Source organism: Meleagris gallopavo, chromosome 4 (genome assembly GCF_000146605.3).
Source record: "Meleagris gallopavo isolate NT-WF06-2002-E0010 breed Aviagen turkey brand Nicholas breeding stock chromosome 4, Turkey_5.1, whole genome shotgun sequence".
Classification (NCBI taxonomy): domain Eukaryota; kingdom Metazoa; phylum Chordata; class Aves; order Galliformes; family Phasianidae; genus Meleagris; species Meleagris gallopavo.
Window position 1 is genome coordinate 57,883,980 of NC_015014.2, and position 18,173 is coordinate 57,902,152.

Consider the following 18,173-nt stretch of genomic DNA (forward strand, 5'->3'; position numbering starts at 1 on the left):
CTACAGAACAACATAGAATGCTATTTAGTTCAAAAGCATCTGACAACATCCCTTTAGCCCTCTTAACACCTTTCTGAGGTAGGTAATTCTATCCATATTAGTGATGCATAAGCAGCAGCACAGAGAGGTTAAATGGCTTGCCCAAGGTCATGGTGCTAGAAATAGAGCCTGCTTGCTTCCATCTGTCATCTGCTCTGAGCATGAGACCTTGCTCCTTTCCTGAAAATATTTTCACCATAGGAAATATTTATGATGTATAAACAGTTCTTCATGCCATTATAATTTGATTTCCTGAAGTCTCACAATTAAGAAAGTGAAGTGTGCAGTTTTGTTAATTCCTAGATCATTCCCAAGGCTTCATTTTGTGTTGCATAGCCTGAGAGAAGGCAAGGTTGCAGCATTCCACTTGAAAACTAGGAAAAGTAATGTTAGGTAGGACAGCACAGCACAGCAAGGAAGAGGATAGGAAGAATAAGCATTCCCAGCAATACTCACAAATGCTTAGGGAAAAGTAATACTGGAGGAGTTCTACAGTTATTTCTGGTATATTTTACCAGAATACTTTCATGCACAGACAGACCAACTCTTACCATTCTAAATGTACTAATAAGAATTTAATGTATTTTAGAATTAAAAACAAAAACAAAAACAAACCATGACACATCTAAATCCTACAATCCCTTTCCTAAGTCCTCATTTACGTAGCACTTGATTTCCCAGCCTAGTAGAACACTAAGTAAATTAAAAGAGAACTCTATTTAAAATCAAAAGAAAAAAAATATTTTACCAAATCTGTTCAAACATGAAAATTGAATGACTGTTCTTTTCCTACCATGTATGCCTGGTCCAGCGCTTGTTTTCTATAGTCGAGTTCTTCCTCTAAATAACCCTTCTGTTTACTGAACAGGTCCTGAGAAACAATAAAAACAAGAAAGTGTTTGTACTTTATCTTAATTCATGAAGAATCATAAATGCTATCATCTTCATGTAAACTCTCCACTTGAAAGTAAAAGAAAAGCTATTGTCAGTGACAACATTCATCAGAAGGATATTTGGATATCAAATTTACAACAGAGGCGCTTAAAATATGTGTGTGCTATCAAGTTGTACCCAGATAGTGCAGACCTCTACATCAGTGTACAATGCTGCCTTGATCTGTTGCAACCAAAGGTTGGGTGGTGAATGCGAATGTGCATGCATGGAGTCCAATGGCAATTATGTGCAACAAATAGGTCAAGGAAGGGGTGGTGATAACAGCAGTGAGGGCACTTGAATGGTTTTCTGAAAATATTCAGTATGACCCTCAAGGAAATCATGAGACAACCCAAAATCTGTGTTGTTTAGCCTCTTCCAGGCAGAATATCAGAAGGTGCAGGGCCCGAGCTAGATCTTGCAGCAGCAATAATCCATGATGTGTTAATGAAACAGGAATAGAAATTCAGTTTTCAGCTTGTAGAGGTAGGAAGCCAATTCAAAATGGGTAATGTGATGCCCAGAGAGATTAAGTGACTATAGCTGCAGAGCTGAAGAAGTTTATGAATACCAAGGATTTTTATATATTTAAAATTAAATGAACTAACTTTCACATAATTAATAACTTATAGCTGATATTTCAGTGAAACTCAGAATCTGAGAGGATGATGCAAGAAAGTTGTGAACATTTAAACAGTTTTAAGAATAGTCAAACTATAAGGAATACATGCCTCTAGAGTGCTTCAGTGATAGTAAGTAGAACATAAAATAGTAGGTTTTACTAATTTTTCTCTCTAGGTAGAAAACAGAGGCCTTTTGATCAAATTTAATATCATAAAGTTTGATTCCACTCAACAAACACTTGCAATCCATGCAGACATACATATAGTATGTAATACATAGAATAAATCACAGTTTGTTTATACAGGAATCTTAATATGTTTGTTCTAGCTTTTATTAGTATATAAAGCAAATGTCGCCAGTCTTGTTACATCCATCAATTTATTTTAGTACTATGACCATTTCCAAATGTAACAGAAAGACTTGCTTGCAAACTGTATATATGTTGACAATGCAAAAAATATTGAGGATTATCCCCAAGTAAACTACTTGGTCAAATTTTACCTTCAAACATTTAAAAACACATGACATATGTATGCCAGTGTAAGATTTGCATAGCTGTGAACAGTACTGACAGCAAACTCTCACTGCAAACATCGGGTTTAAAAGAAATCTTTTCTGATCTGCAAATTAATGCTTGACAGGGTCTGTGAGCCCTCCAGAAAGACAGGGGTCTCTTGAAGGTGCTACAGGACCTGTTTCCCAGCCTTTCATGGACATAATTCTGAAGAAAGTAATATGATATTAGATACTACATCAAATCCCACCTCGACTGCCCAGGTGACATTATTTTCTTAGATAGTTTATGGCAACAGCTCTGTGGCTGTTGTAGAAGATGTACTGTGTAAAGCAAAGTAATGAATAGGCCTGGTCTGAAGCTGCTTACAAGTGGCTCACAGTAGAGTCAACTGACTTGCCCAAGCCTACAGAGAGAATCAAGCTACCAGCAGATCCCAGAATAGCAGCACAGCTGCTCTGGGTCATATTACCTCTTCAAAAGCCATTGGAAAAGATAGCCAAGAAAACCAGAGAGAGAGACCAAGGGTGAGATCTTGAATTCTTTACATGGGCTCCAAGGACTTCTGAACCAGAGGCACGATAGAATATTATTTCTAAACTCATTTCACAATTCAGTTTTTAGAGACACAACCATCAGCAATTAAGACTTTCAGATTGCTATTTTAACAATTAGAGGGCTACCTCTAACAGCATTACAGACATTAAATGGGAAGATAAACTAAGAAAGAAAATGTCATTTTCCAATTCCTTTTTTATAAGGAAACCTAATATTTCTGGGCACTTTGCCTCTCTAAAACTTTCCCATTTTTCCATAATGAGTTAAAAATAGAAATGCTAAATGTGAGAAGGATACTTATATTCAAATAAAGCCAACATGATAGGCTACACTCAGCATAGTCTGAGTGGTTCAAATACACACTTCTTCAGTGGCTCTGGGTAAATCACTTAACCTCTCTGCCTCTGTTTCCTATTCTATAAGATGCATGTAATGTTGATTACTTATATACCTGGAAAAGATGGTGAGGATTAAATTGTTTTCATAAACCATTTGAAGATGAAAAGCACAGCATGCATGGCAAACCAATAAAAACAAGCAAATATTTCAAAACTCTTTGCTTAACATGTGAAAAGGTAAGGGTGTCAATCTAGAGTAAAAGAAGGTCTTTACAATTTGTCCAGAGACTGAATATCAGAGAGCAAAGATATATCCTTGGCAATTCTTCTAGTATGATTAAAAAGATGATGCTGTTGCCAGACAAATTAATACACAGAGAAAGCACAAAGACAATTTCACACTGTTCAGTTAATCTGTTCTGTAAAGTTATACCTTCATGTACTATTTTGTGTCTATTTTAGTATTTTTGCTCCAGATTGCCTTTGACACTTCCATCCCGCTCCAAAGAACACAGGCAAAACAGTTCTGGATACCTCTTGCAAATTCTACCATGAAACAATCCCAGTTAAGCAGAGAAAGGCAGCAAAGCAACCTGTCGTGAAGCTTAAACACTTGCTTTTGAAATGAATTTAACCAAATGATTTACGTTTTTGGTGTCCTTTCCTTACCTTCTCATTCTCCAGGTCTAACATCTTCTGTGTCAGCGCAGCTTCTGTCCCCTCTATCTGTTTTAACCACTGCATGAACATAGCAATATAAAAAGGAGAAAATGAGAAGTGAAAAAACAGAGCTTTTGAAAAATTTGCACCAAACATTCTACAAGTTTGTTCCCAAAGTTCCCAGGCATATGCTTCTGACATATTGATCTGTTCACTTTGAAGTGAACATGAATGCATGACTAAGCAGGTTGTGAAAACAAGCAGAATGGAAGACTGCAGAAACATAGTCAAAAGTAATATGGAGGTTATTTTCTAACAACTAAAGACTCTTTCCTCCTGTAAAATTCAACATTGACTTTGGTGAACAATGTAAAATCAACCTGATTTTTCCCAGCTTAATACATCAATGCTTGTTGTCTTGATTTGTAAAAACATTATGATGGCATCAGCTCTGCACTTTCCCAGAAGACAATACAAACAAAAGACAAAGTGGCAAGCAGGTGGATCTTCCACTATTCAAGAGATTGATGGATAAAAAAATGAGTCTTGTTTTATCTACTTAGTATGTTTATCTTAGAATACAAAGCTGAAAGAAATGACCAGTAACCTCATATTCGGTTCTCATCATACTCTTTGTGTTCTTCATTTTGAAGGTGATGGATGGAAGATATTGCTAAACAAAACTGCACTACTGATAAAGGATTCTGCAAGACAGTGAGCATTTGGAACCCTTGAAATCAATAGAAATTGAACGTACTCAGCATCTCTCACAGTAACCCTCAATAGTTGCAAATGAAAGGTTGTTTGCAAGAATTAGAGATCTAATTTTTTGAACCTATGGATGATATGCAGAACTAAATTTTGATTGTGTTCTTCTCATGCGTGTAAGTCATTCTGGAACCAAGGATCACAAAAGGACAAGCAAGTATTTATGAGTCCTAATCAGTTGTAGCATTCAAAGCAAGCTCCTGGTAATGTTCCAGCAGTACCCAGAAACTTTCTCTGCCTAGCAGCTTGATTTCCAAAAAATTACTACTAATGGCTGAGTATGATAGATTTGATTGAAATAAACATTAAGTGTGAATAACTAGCACACATGAATGTAACTAGCATATCTATGTCTGCAATGCCTTTGCTATATCAAAGATCTCATTATAAGGTGATTACATATGATAGCTTCTCATAACTAATGTGAGGGATCCGTCCCTCACATAGCAGGACATCTGAGATAGTTACATTGTATAAGAAAAGGCAGTAGATTTGTTTTAGGTTTCTTCTAACCTAAATTGTCAATGCATCCAATAGGACTTAGTCTTGTTTATCAGATTTTGTATTTTACTTTACATTTTATCTCCCCCAGTGTGTGCTATAAAACATAGAATTTTAAGAAAATGTGTGGTATTGTGTTTCTTATGTTGAAGACAGCAAAGGACTATTTTCTCCTGTTCCTTGTCTTCCTTGTCTTGGTAAATTTTGGATATGGATAGTGCTTTCTTACGGAGTTATTTGATGACATCTGATTAGATTGTACCTCAAGTATCCACCAGGAAAAGGACAAAATGTTTCATGGTTCTCAGAGTATCATTTTCATTTAACTGCCTGCCAAATGGTGCTTATTAGGTTACTGTGAGGCACTGACTGAAACTGCAGAAAAGTCCAAAGATAAGATGAACAATTTTTATTTCATTCATTTAATGTAGTCTATTTGCCTATGAAAGATAAAATGAAAGACTCCATATTTCTGAATGAGTGTTGAGTTTCTATAAAAATTGGATTCTATGGTAAAATGACCATAAAAATCATTTAATGCAAACTAGGAAGTGGCCATATAAACCCCACAAATGAGCAAAACCAACCAAACAAAAACAAAGCAAAAAAACTCCACTAATTTTACTTGAAATGAAATTTAAGCACAACTTTTACTGCCATTAATTTTATGCTCCTATTAATTTGAAGAATTATTTCTGCTTACAAAACTGGCCATCCCTTATTACTGTGATCTGTTGCCTCTGGAAATAATTTACAGATAAGAGCATATGTTCTAAGCTGCACCACAACACCAGTTAAAAAGTTGACTAATTCCAGTGACAGTTTTTACGCAAGGACTTATTCAATTGAGTAAGGATAACTCAGTCCCACCCCTAAAGGCTGGCCATATCTTATCTTTCCTTATCAGTCTTCTCCCACTTATTGAATTTAAAGGACAGTGAACATTACCTCATGTTTTTCATGCTACAGTACAGTCAAAAGCATAGCTCTTTTAGCCGTCTTCCTCATTATTATTATTATTATTATATATTATTATAATTATTATTATTATTTTGCTTAAAGTAATTACTCACTTCAGTTAATAATTATTAAATTGCTTTATTTAGATTACTTAAAATTTGAAATACTAAGATAAATAGATTAATAAAATAACATCAGTTAAAGCAATGATAACTTATTCAACAAAATGCTCAGATTTCAATTTTAAACTTTTGTTTATGAATTTTAAAAGCATAGGAAAGGTTTTATAATTAACTATGAAAGGAAGGGGTGAAGTTCCTTCAGTAAAAAAACAAGGTAAGTTATTCTTAATTCATTTTAAATGTCATCATTACTCGTATGTAGATTATGTTCACTCTCTAACTGGAGAAGTAAATAGCTAGTCATTGAATGACCTGACTAATTATTTATCTTGCACTTTTTTGTTATTTTTGCCACTATACAGATCAAAGGACCACGGGCTACTCAGACTTCTCTGTCGTGCATAGAAATGGGCCAAAGTGGACTAATAGTGTGACTTAGAGAGAACCTTGCAACAGCTCAGGAGAGTCCCCTGGAGAATGTAGGCTTTTCTCAGAATGAAGTTGCTCTTGTCCAGAGGCTTTTTAGTAACTTATTCTAAGAAATATCTCTAGAGAAATTTTTTATTTTTAAATTGATCTCATTTGAATGTTAGATTATACCTCAAAACATCACAATCCCAATAAAATCATGTAAGGATGAATATATGCTCCTGTCCAGATCCCTTTAACAGAAAAATCATGCTTCTCTGACAAAGCTACATGAGATCTCAGCAGACATGGTTGGTCTTTTAGGCAGACAAAATTTTTTACTGAGTTCTACCTTTTCACAGAGAGAAAGTACAGTCCCAGCTTGGATTATTGCAACCTGTTCTTCATTTCTCAAATTCTAAAATACAAAAAAATGCATTTTAAATTGGAATGGAAATCCACTCTTCAATACAATTGATGAATTTTAACTGCAACATAGAGAATCAAGTAAACAAGTTCCATTTAGCATTTTATAAACATGATCAGAAAAAGTTTAATGACTGAAAATTTAAAATAGTGCTTAATCTCTGCTCTAATTCAATATGTCATTCAATAGTTCTTTTGTATCTGTTTATTATTTCATGAGAACCAAGTTGTTTTTATCAAGGATTTTGAAATTTTTTTTCTAGCCATACAAAATAGCAGTTCATATATTATGTATATAGCTATGCAGCAGTGAAGGTTCCCCCAAGTCCAGTTCAGAGCCATGCTTCTATTCCTTAAAAGAATATAAAAGAGCAACTCTTATAGAATTATCCACACAATTTGTAGCATAAAAAATAAATCTGGAGCTTAAAATTAGTACAATAAATATGCCAAACTGTTAAAGCTACCTGTAAACATCTCCATGGTTCTTTGTGCCCCAACTGTATAACCAGAAATTTATTTTGTATTTGGCAATGCAGGGGAAGTTATCCTTGCCATTTTTCCCAGTAAACATCCTCCTGCAGAGGCATCCTCATTGCAGCAGGTACTGCTATTACTACCTAAGAGATACAAACTGGTTTGGCTTTGACTTCCTTGATTTTCTCCATTAGGCTATTTTATGCCTCATTGTTGCAACTACTACAGTGTCTTTTCTTTCAAGTCATTCAGCCATGATCAAATCCTATCTTGAGGAAATACACTTTAACTTCAATTTATCTGAAATCTTGTAAGTTTGTATAAGTAGTGTCTGATGATTCACATTTTTTATACAAATAGAGACATAAAAATCACTCTGTACATTTTCTTATGTGTTATTCTGTGCAGTGGAAAAAAAACACCTGCTTGAAAACAAAAATAAAGCTAGTATTACATTTAAAATTAAAAATCATTACCCCATTATCTCCAAGAATATCTAGTTTCTTCATGAGTTCTGATATATTCACATCCTGAAAAAGATGTTCAATACTATTTTTTATAAAGAAGATGAGAAACAGTTTTACATGCTGCATTTTAGGTACCTTTGCATGCAGAGTCTTGAAATGCCAATAAGTTAAACGTGAGTTTTGCATCATAACTACAAAAGTGTTACTGATAATTTCAGAAACAAAGTCAAACATCACTTGAATACAGCAAGCAACCCTGAGATCTGTGCATCCTGCTGATGTACACCAATGAATGACCAAAAATGATAAACAGGCATAAAGTACCTTTTTTTTTTTTTCCTCACAGTTTGGTGTGGAGTGTGAAGCACATCAGACCGTAGAAATTAAAGGGACAGTAAATAATTACTAAGAATGTATGTTGTTGATTTTTAATCTGCTTGAACAAAACAGAAGAGTTCCAGATCGGCGTTTTCTTGGCAGAGGGGAACGTGCACAGCGAGCTAAATGTGCTCCTGCGAAAACTGCTAACTCACAACCTCTCTGAATAGAAAACCACATTTCTCTGCCAGTCACCCCCATATCCACAGAGAACAGCAACCAGTGCCCAGTCACTGCAACCAGTGCAAACGCTTCGCTGATATGAAAAAAAGAGGAGGAATACATCCGCAGATGATGGCTGTATTTTAGATTTAACAGTGCCAGGGACCATTCCTAGGCAGCAGAACTCTATTTTCTACTGTAAAAAGTTACTGGAAAGGTACCTGGAACTGCTTAACCTGTGATAACAGCACATACCAGAATGATTCCAAGTTTGGCCCACAGGGTATTGTGGAGCAGGGATATTTCCTTTGACTGCTTGTATGCAATTGTGTTTTTTGAAGGTAAGAAGGCTTGATTGGATGAGTAAAGACCAGCTGATGTTAGTCCAAAATTCTTAATATACACACAGAAAAAGATAGCCATTAGAATGCTGGCACCCTCAACTTCTCATATTCAGCGCTTCTTAGCAGAGGTCAGCATTCCCCACTGGCTGTGCCTTGGCTCATTAGTTTCATTACTTACAGCATGTTACATGCTGGTTTCCATCTGTGTGCTATGCAGTTGCATAGTACAAGGAGTCAGGATGACTGATCTTTCAATTTCTTTGAAGTGAAATTAGCTGCGCTTGCAAAGTACATAACTATACCAGAATATATTTGCTCACTGTTCTATATCCAATAGACTCCATTGAGTAAGGTTTAATAAGGAATTGAAAGATTGCCTGAAAATCAGACACAGCTGTGGAAGAGAGTCCGTATAAAATAGAATACTCTGACTCCAATAAGGAATTATGTATTGGTCTATCATGGGAAGTACCCTTCCTCTCTTCCCATCCACCTCAACACTGCAGCATTGCATCTACATGCCATAGTAGCTACTAAATAGTGCACATCAGTAATTTTAGAATGGTGCAGAGCTTAAAATACTCTTGTATTTGTGTTGGATTGAAGTCAAAGCTAATGATTCTGATCAGCAGTGACGATGCTGAACAGAAACTTTAGCTGATCCTTTACTGGTGGGGATTTGGAATTCAGTAAGACATGCAGTTCTTAGCCCTATTAAATCCAAAATTCTCATTCTAGTTAATTTTCACAAAGAAGCAAAAAGAAGTATTTAAAACTCAAATCAGATTTTCCATCACTCTGAAGTCTAGTTTGCTGGCAATAACCAACATTTTTTTTAAAGGCACTGAAAACACTTAAAAGCAAACAATTTAATATGCCCATATGATGTGACCACCTCTGCTTCCAGGCAAGTAAATTGAAAGAATTGGAAGAAAAAAAAAGTAATAAAAATAATAAGAAAGAAAGAAAGAAAAATCTTTCATGCAAAAGAAGACATGAATAGGTAAAAATGAATTCAAGATCCTGTACCAGCTACAGTCAACATGCAAATTAGAATAACAGATATGTTAACAGCAGATCTGGCATCCTCTGGAGGTTCTATTTGAAAGGTGATATGCTTGGCGGTTGGAACATGAAAAACTTTATAGTCCCTTCCAACCAAAACTAGTCTGTGATTATATGTTACTAATGACACTCAATGTGATTTAGGGACATGACTAAAGTGACTTTTAAACTTTTTTTCTAAAGATTCAGTTCCCTGTATAAATACAGAGAGAGAGAGAGAGAGAGAGAGAGAGAGAGAGAGAGAGAGAGAACTACGCAGCCTACACTCTCAGTCTATTTCCTCTACTAATAGTATTACACTTATTAAGGGACTAAGCTCTGTTAAAGAGCTTGTAAACTGACCAGTCTTCATTTTCATTTACGAAAGCCTTACAAACTACCACAATGTATTCTTATGAAACCCTTTTCCCAGTTAAAAATATATTTTCTTACTTTACTTATTTTTCAGATTTTCTTCCCTACAGCAAGATAATAATGGAAAACCATTCATTTGAATATTAAGTTCTTCATTCCGGCCATCCAACAGTTGCCCAACATATACCTTTATTCCTTCATGTTGACAGAACAGTTGCAGCGCACTTCCATTGTTTTCAGGGAAGGTGGTTAAATGTAGATTAAATGCTGGCGACCTTCGTTCTCTCTCCTGAGGAAAGATTTTGTTTAAAAACAAGATGCATGATTAACACATATCTCCCATCTTAAAAAAAAAAAAAAAGACTTGTACATTAAAAACACAGACTTCTATTCACATTCCAAATTTGTGGAATTTCCTCCTGTTTTCACCATACTTGAAAGACTTTGGGCTTAGCTAAGCACACAAAATAATTTAGAGTTCCAGTTGATTCTATGTACACAAAGAGCTTGCAAAACAAATAGCTGCACTCCAATAGAAGAAACTCTTTTATGTTGCCCAAATAACTGACTGGAATAATTGTAGCGATTGCAATAATTAATTTCATTTACAGTCTTATATAACTATTGTTCTCTTTCAAAGAAAAAAAAAGACGATCATTTAGGAATAAGAAACTGCAGGAAAAAATGTAAACTATCACCAAGTAATATGGTTATGTATTTCGTTTATAAAATTAAAGCTCTATATCTGCTCTATTCTACAGTTATCCTTTGGATTAGAACATGAAAAATCCTGTCTTATTCACTGCGCAATCCTGGGTGTTGGAATATGCCTTCATGCTAAAAGTAAAAAATTATAAATTCTCATCCAACCCATCTACTTGATTTTCATGTGTTTCTTCAAAATACCAACCTGTTATTTCTTCAGAAGACAAAAAGAGAATAAAACAAATAAGACCATATTTAAGTGAAATTTCAAGATATTTCTGGGAATGACTGGAATAAGACTGCAAATCAAGGCACTAGGATGTACATTGAGCAAGCTCACTATGGCCATGGGAACACAAGTGAGAAAAACTAGATTTTGTCTCCAAACAAGAAGAGGCATTGCCAACAGTGCCTTCAGTTTCAGTTTTAATGAAAGAGAGTTGCTGCAAATTTAGTAAGTTCTATTCAAGCATTACATTACATTATTTCTAAACCACAAAGGAGGTGCTTTAATTGGTAATCACAAGTGGGAAGCACCCATTCACTTAAGTGGGTTACAAAGTATGGCAGCTCTTGTTCATTGATTAGCCAAGCTACGACCAAGAATATGAAGGAAAAAATATCTCTTCACTTTATATATGTTTTCCATCTCATAATCACTATTTTAAATAATTTTTCTATTGGCAGCATGATTTTGAAATGGACTTAAGTGACCTAGCTATTCACAGACGAACCAGAAGCTTAATTCTTTTCCAAATTCAATTACCAATTTAGAATTTTTTCTTTTTTAATTCGTCACTTGCTATTACACTAAACTCATCTGGATTTGCTTGTGTTAAATTATGTAGAAATTGTTCTGTTTTCTACATTAATGTAATTTTTATCTGACACAGTTTAGGTGTTCTGAAAAAAATGTTCTGGTTATGAGAAGTGTTCATGACTTTACTAAAGCATTCATATTGTCAATCACGTTTGTGTCTAAATGCTTGCCCACAAAGGAAAAATGTCTTTTACTCCAATCATACAAAAATACTCCCCTTGTAATCCTATGAAATAAATCCTTAAATATTTGGCAGATAATGAAACTAGACCTTACACTGAACTACTTTTCAAGTGATTTTTGTATGTGGAAAGTACTTTCCTGAAGGATGTTTTGAAGCAATTTTCCTTTCAAGGACATTTTTTCAGACTGCTGTACTTCTAAGAACATTTGCATATTAATGAGCAGATTCTAAGGTAACTGGAAATTCAATGCTGAATTGTTCAGCATTTTAATCTACAGTTACTTAATAAAATATGAAGAATATATATTAGAAAGTACTTTTATTTTCCAGAACATCTACTGAAATTCTAATAACGTAAATTCTTAATTTTAAATATAATGTACTATGATATTGAGATATATGGTTGATAAAATAAATGATTAAAAAGAGATTAAGAAATATCAAGGATAAAAGAAAAAGAGGAATGTCCACACAACAGGATGACATGATGTTTTCATCTTTATCAGAAAAGTTACACATGCCAAGATTTTTGGTGAAACGTGCTGGGTGATGAAAATTATGGAGAAGTGACACTGAGAGAGTTCCTGGAGAGTTTATTCAAGGTAGTGTTAAGACGGCTGATGATCTCTGAAATTGAACTATGTGTTATCAGACAGTATGACTGCGTGACTGCATCTCACACAAGCTATTTAATCTTACTGAATTTTACATGAGCCTTATTTACAAGGCAACGAGTACCATTGCTTTCTGCTGTGATCAGAGGCTACATGTTCAAATCGTTATTCATGAAAATAATTTCACAGTTATTTCACAGAATTTGTTAAAGAAGTTTGCTATGGGCAACTTCCCACTTCCACAAATTGCCTCATCTCTAACACTGACTTTCTTAGAGGTTTATTTTCCTTCTTCTGATTGGTGAAAATTATTTTCATCCCATGACCATCTTATACCATCAGAAAATATATTTCAGGTAAGAAAAACTATTTCAAAACTACTTTGTTCTTTTGATACTGTTTTACTTCATACTACTGCTGTCAATCTTAAATCAGTGTAATTAAAAGCAGTTATACATTGATGTGATGGATGTGTCAGATCTTTAGATTTCACTGCATGCAAGATGTGAGAAGGTGTGTTAATTGAAGCAATGCCAACTGAGGCTGTAGTATACATACCAAGTGATTTCACATGCAGGAAAGGAGTAGTTATGGAAATGAAACAAATAAAAAAAGGCAAAATATTGCAAAACAAAATATTTTATTAGATGTAAAACAAACTATATGCAATGTATATTAGCTATATTACATCTTTATAAACATGAGTGAGTACTCTCTCCAAAACATATTAAGGCAGTGGTATCAATCTCATTATCCCAAGATACAACATTTAAAAAATATATACCTAAGTGATTTCCCTTAAACATGCACCAGACATCAGTAATCTTTACAGGAATTTCAGCTTGGGTTCAAACATAATTTCTGCTCCATTTGAGAGTTTGCAACAGAGAGAATCTCTTACTTCAAGCTCTAGCACTCTGAATTCTAACAGCTCATTCTGGTCTTTTGCATCTTGCATCTCATTCTTCAGCTGCTGCTCTTCTTGTTCCATTCTGTAAATCTATGAGAAAAACACAACATCTAACGTCCAGTAAATAACAGAAAGGGAATTATACTGAGTTATGGGCCAGAGTTTCAGGCAAAATTGTTACTTGAGTTTCTCATTGGATGTTGGACCTTGCCTTGGGCATAAAGAAGAAACATCACATCTAGAAGTATTTGTAAGAACTGGCAGAACAGTAATTTGGAAGCCAGTATGAAAAGCTATATGAATATTGTATCTAAACAAGTGAGGAAATACAAGCTTACTTTTAAAATCAGGTGAATGAAACTGATTAACTTTGGACACACTGTTCTAATTATCTTTGTGAAACAACATATAATGGAGAATAATGGAGGGGTTTTTCATGATTAATTTTAATTTTCCAGATTTCTGCTTTGGGACATTAACAGTGATAAAATAGAAATTCAAAATTGAGTCTCATTATGTCAACTAATACCTTTAGTCTACTGGCTGGCTTAATTGGGTGGTCTTTTTAGTTAGTGAAATTGGACAGAAGAGAAGCACTTGAATATGATATAGCAGACAGTGATGTTGCAGTTACTTAGAATAGCCATGTAAGTGTCTGGACAAATCAAGTCCAGCTGTAGTTGCTTTCATTCATGCACTTCATATTGTTCTACACTTTACTAAGAACAAAAATAATTGTTATATTCTAAGTACCAGCTAACCAGTAAAGACCAATGAAGATGTTTAGCTTTGAATATTTCAGACAATAAAAGGTATAATAGTCTACAATGAATTGATATTATTTAATGTGAAAAAAGTGCTGAAGTGAGCAGATAATTTTGGAATTTTAGTTTGAATGGTCCTGGCAGTAAGAATCTTTGTGTAACTGGTAAAATTTAAGCATTTCATATTATCATGATTATGTTTTGGAGAAACTTGAATGATCAGACACACTGGTTATACAACATGTAGTACCACAATAAAGTGCAGTTTCCATTCCCAGAGAATACATAAGTATATTAGCATTTTAACTGGAGAAAATCAGAATTTCTGTTTCTGGAGAAAAATAAAGAATGCAATTTTTATGTTGATGTCCCCATATTATGTACATTCATTTCATTTTGCCATTCATTTTATGATAAAGCACAGAAATTGCAAAAAAAATTGCCAGACTCTGAACATATACCTTCTCTAGTAACTCCTGGTTTGTTCTTATTAGCAACTGCTTCTCTTCTACCCATTTTGAATCCTATGAGGAAGAAGAAAATTTAAAAGATAACGTATATTTTGTTGAACAAGACAAATAAGTACAATTAGAAAATTCCAGATCATTGCACACTCATGTAAGGAAATGATCAACTCATCAAAGAACAGTTATCATAACTATTTCAAAGATAAATAGAAACTAGATCTATAGAAAAAATAAACGTTCCTTTTTGTTTTCCTGAAGCTTAGACTTCCATTTCCTAATTTGTTCCATCTATTTACTTTAAAAGGTTTACATATAGTAACTGGGTAAACACTTACATATGATATTCTGTCATTTTAAAAAGATTTATTCAACTTAGCTTAATTCAAAACTATTTACTTTCCACTGCAAGAAGCTGAGAACTTTCTTGCAAAATCATCTGATTTTGAGTTTTATAACATAAATCCAACTGGAGAAAAATAAAAAAAATTTACACAAAACAAATGAAATTTAGTTTCAGAGACAAATAGTCAGTTGCTCTCTGCTAAAAGTATGAGAATCAGGCTAATACACAGTGTTTGTGACAGGAAATTTAAGACAATGGAGGAAGGGTGGTGATATAAGATTCTTCAATTGAAAACTGTGGTTTCTATTTGATCATTTGCTCCAAAGCCAATCTTTGCTTTTAGGTTTTTCTGTGACTTTAACATACCTCATTAAACACCCCAGATTACAAAAACAAAGTTAGATGTCCAGACTTCATGGATTCTAACATCCAAATTCATTCTATTCACTATAGAGCAAAGTATTTGCACAAGCTAGTTCATTGTGCTTTATGATATTATTTTCTAGGTAAAAAAGACAACTTGTTTAAAATCTAAGTGATTTTCTAAAGTACTAAGGCTGATACTTTTTGTCAGCAAGGTTTTTGCATGTTGATACTGCAGTAGAAAATAATGAAATCAGACTATCCAAGCCCTGTAAATAGCCTTGAAAGGTCAGCTATAAGAAAAATCAATATTTAACCCACTTTCTTTCTTTTTAAGTTTAAAGTTTGATTTTCTACTTAGAGTGAACAAGTGTCATACTCTACTGCCTCTATTCCTTTTCCCACTTGTAAGAAAGTATGGGCCAGCACATTTTAACTTCCATGCAACAATTTCTTCCGTTATGGAGTTAAAGGTGACATACCAAGAATACAGTACTAAGATTAGTGCTGAAAAAAGTTGTATTTATCGAGAATTTTTTAAATAATAAAAAAAACCTAATTAGTCAAGATTCAAATTACTTTTTAACTAGAAGATTTCAATTTTTGGTTCTGAATTTGATATCAAGAGAGCTGATAAAGTCTTCACAGTCCTACAGTTGTAATATTGGACTAAAATTGGATAACTCACTGGAATGTTTTAATTCATTGCTTCCTTTATGAAAATATGCTATGGAATGGTTCTCCAAATGAACATTTCACTAGTCTTATCAAATAGTCAGCATTATTATGATCTCCTAGATGACAAAGTAATTTTAAAAAATGACATAGGGCACAAAGATGTCAGTTTATTATCACAATCATTTATTTTCTTGAATATAAGGACTAACAAGTTAGGAAAACTAAGTAGGTTCTTCAGCTCTCAGGAAGACACTGTTACAACTTCTGTGAAAATCTAATGCTCAGTGTACAAGCTAGCCCAATAGGGATACTACTGTATTGCTCTTTATCACATCCCTGTTGGCCTCAGGATTACTAAGCGATTAAAGGTCATAAATATGGTTAAGAATCCCATAACGTAATAAACTACCTTAGTTCTAATTTCCAGATATATATTTTTCATATTGCCATTCAAGAAACAGAAGTCTCAGAAGTAATTTCTTGCATGTGTATCCATTTTTTTTCACTTGTCATATTTACATACATACTGCTTGCATTTTACACTGTAATAGTCAATGATTTTGTTATTATTTTCAGTTACACAGCAATTTGCCTACATCACCATCATCATCAACACATGAAAATGCAGTTGATCCTCATGAGGTTTTCAGTTCCAATTATTCCTCCAAAACCTCAACAAGTCATCATTTTTATATTGACAACATATTCCTTAGTAATATTTTACTTACACAGAATTTACTAAGCAAATTGCAGTTGGTATGGAAGTGAGCATAAACAATTTTTATCAGTTTTTACCCTCAATTTAAATATGGTTCCCAAGCATTCAAATTTATACAGAAACTTACAAAAGTTTTCTTACATAGAACTATAAACTACATAGAAACTATAAAAATATCAACAGTGTTAACCTGACATAATTTGTAGGTTGCTTTCATTTGGTATTTTAGGATTATTAGTCTTCAAAATGTGTATCTACAGACAAATAACCTAATTTTATTGCCATATACTACCAGCAATCTTAAGCTGTTATTTTAAACAATAAAGAAATGATAAAATAACATCCAATTTTCTGTGTGTTCTAGCATTTATGCATCTGAACATCTTTTAAATCCATCATTCACTCTCTTATCAGTCTTCCTGAGTATCCTAAATATTATTAAATATGCATCAGTAGCCAGATCTTTGCAGTTATTTACAAGGTATAGAGAAGCCTAATTTTACTCTGTGTGACATTAAGGCAATTTGAAAGTAGTTGTGTCCTCATGAAGCTCAGAAGAGTTTACACAGCAAGTGGCTTCCAGTAGCCAGATACACTCAGAAGCTTATTGCTCCAGAATATAGGGAAGTTAAAAATTTTTTTCTTCTAATTTTCCTGTGTTACACACCTAAATATTCTATGATACAGAATACTCATCTTGTTGGAATTTATAGCAAAGACAAAACAGAAAAGAGAAAAAACTACACAATGACAGTAGGAGCAGAATTTAGAATGCATGTATATGTGTATAATTCTGTATTACGTTGACTGTATTATGTGTTAAAAAAAGAACATTTGGTGGTTAGCATAAATACCATTTTCCTTTAAATAATCCACTGCTGGAGTAGTAATTAAACTACATCAGACACACTAACACACCAGCAAGCAATGAAGATGGCAAGGGCACCACTGCATGCAAGAGAGAAAATGATGTTGTAGAGGACATTAAGAGAGCCTTTTACCTGGCCTTTCTCAATTAGTGCTTTCTCCAGGTCCTCAATTTTTGCCTGACATCGGAGAAGATCAGCTTGCAGTTGTTCACGAGTCTGAAGAAAAAAGAAAATTGTATTATAAAGTGTATATTTAATCACATATGGAATCAAATTGACTCTCTTTTGGATCATCTAATCAGCTTTTAATGCTTCTCATTAAAATAAATGCTTTTGAGTTTATGCTAAAAAAATATTTAAAGCCATCAGTTTAAGAGAATTTTTCATTCCTAGTCTATGTCATCTCTAGTCTATACATATTCTGTGATCAAGATCTTCTCAGAAAAAAAATAGTGTTAGGAACTGAAATAGTTCTTCATAGGAAGATGCTCATGAAAAAAAGTGGAAGACAGAAGGAAAAAAGTGCAAGACAGAATTGCAGTAAGCACTGAATAAGCTCCTAACAGCTAATTTCAAGAGCTATATGAAAATAAAGCATATTGACCCAAAATAATGCATTTACCCTTTAATTGCATACACC

General features: G+C 33.8%; 1 protein-coding gene across 2 annotated transcripts in view; it reads right to left on the reverse strand.

The window, feature by feature from the left end:
• LOC100549054 (janus kinase and microtubule-interacting protein 3-like) overlaps positions 1-18,173 on the reverse strand; it is a 69,725-nt gene that overhangs the window by 37,103 nt on the left and 14,449 nt on the right. For both annotated transcript variants that reach the window (XM_010710400.3, XM_010710402.3), the window contains exons 8-15: positions 17,666-17,749; positions 14,557-14,619; positions 13,323-13,421; positions 10,286-10,387; positions 7,805-7,858; positions 6,778-6,843; positions 3,676-3,744; positions 833-910 (exon numbers count right to left, since the gene is read on the reverse strand). In XM_010710400.3, coding sequence (XP_010708702.1) covers positions 833-910; positions 3,676-3,744; positions 6,778-6,843; positions 7,805-7,858; positions 10,286-10,387; positions 13,323-13,421; positions 14,557-14,619; positions 17,666-17,749 — 615 coding nt within the window. The remainder of the gene's footprint in view (positions 1-832; positions 911-3,675; positions 3,745-6,777; positions 6,844-7,804; positions 7,859-10,285; positions 10,388-13,322; positions 13,422-14,556; positions 14,620-17,665; positions 17,750-18,173) is intronic.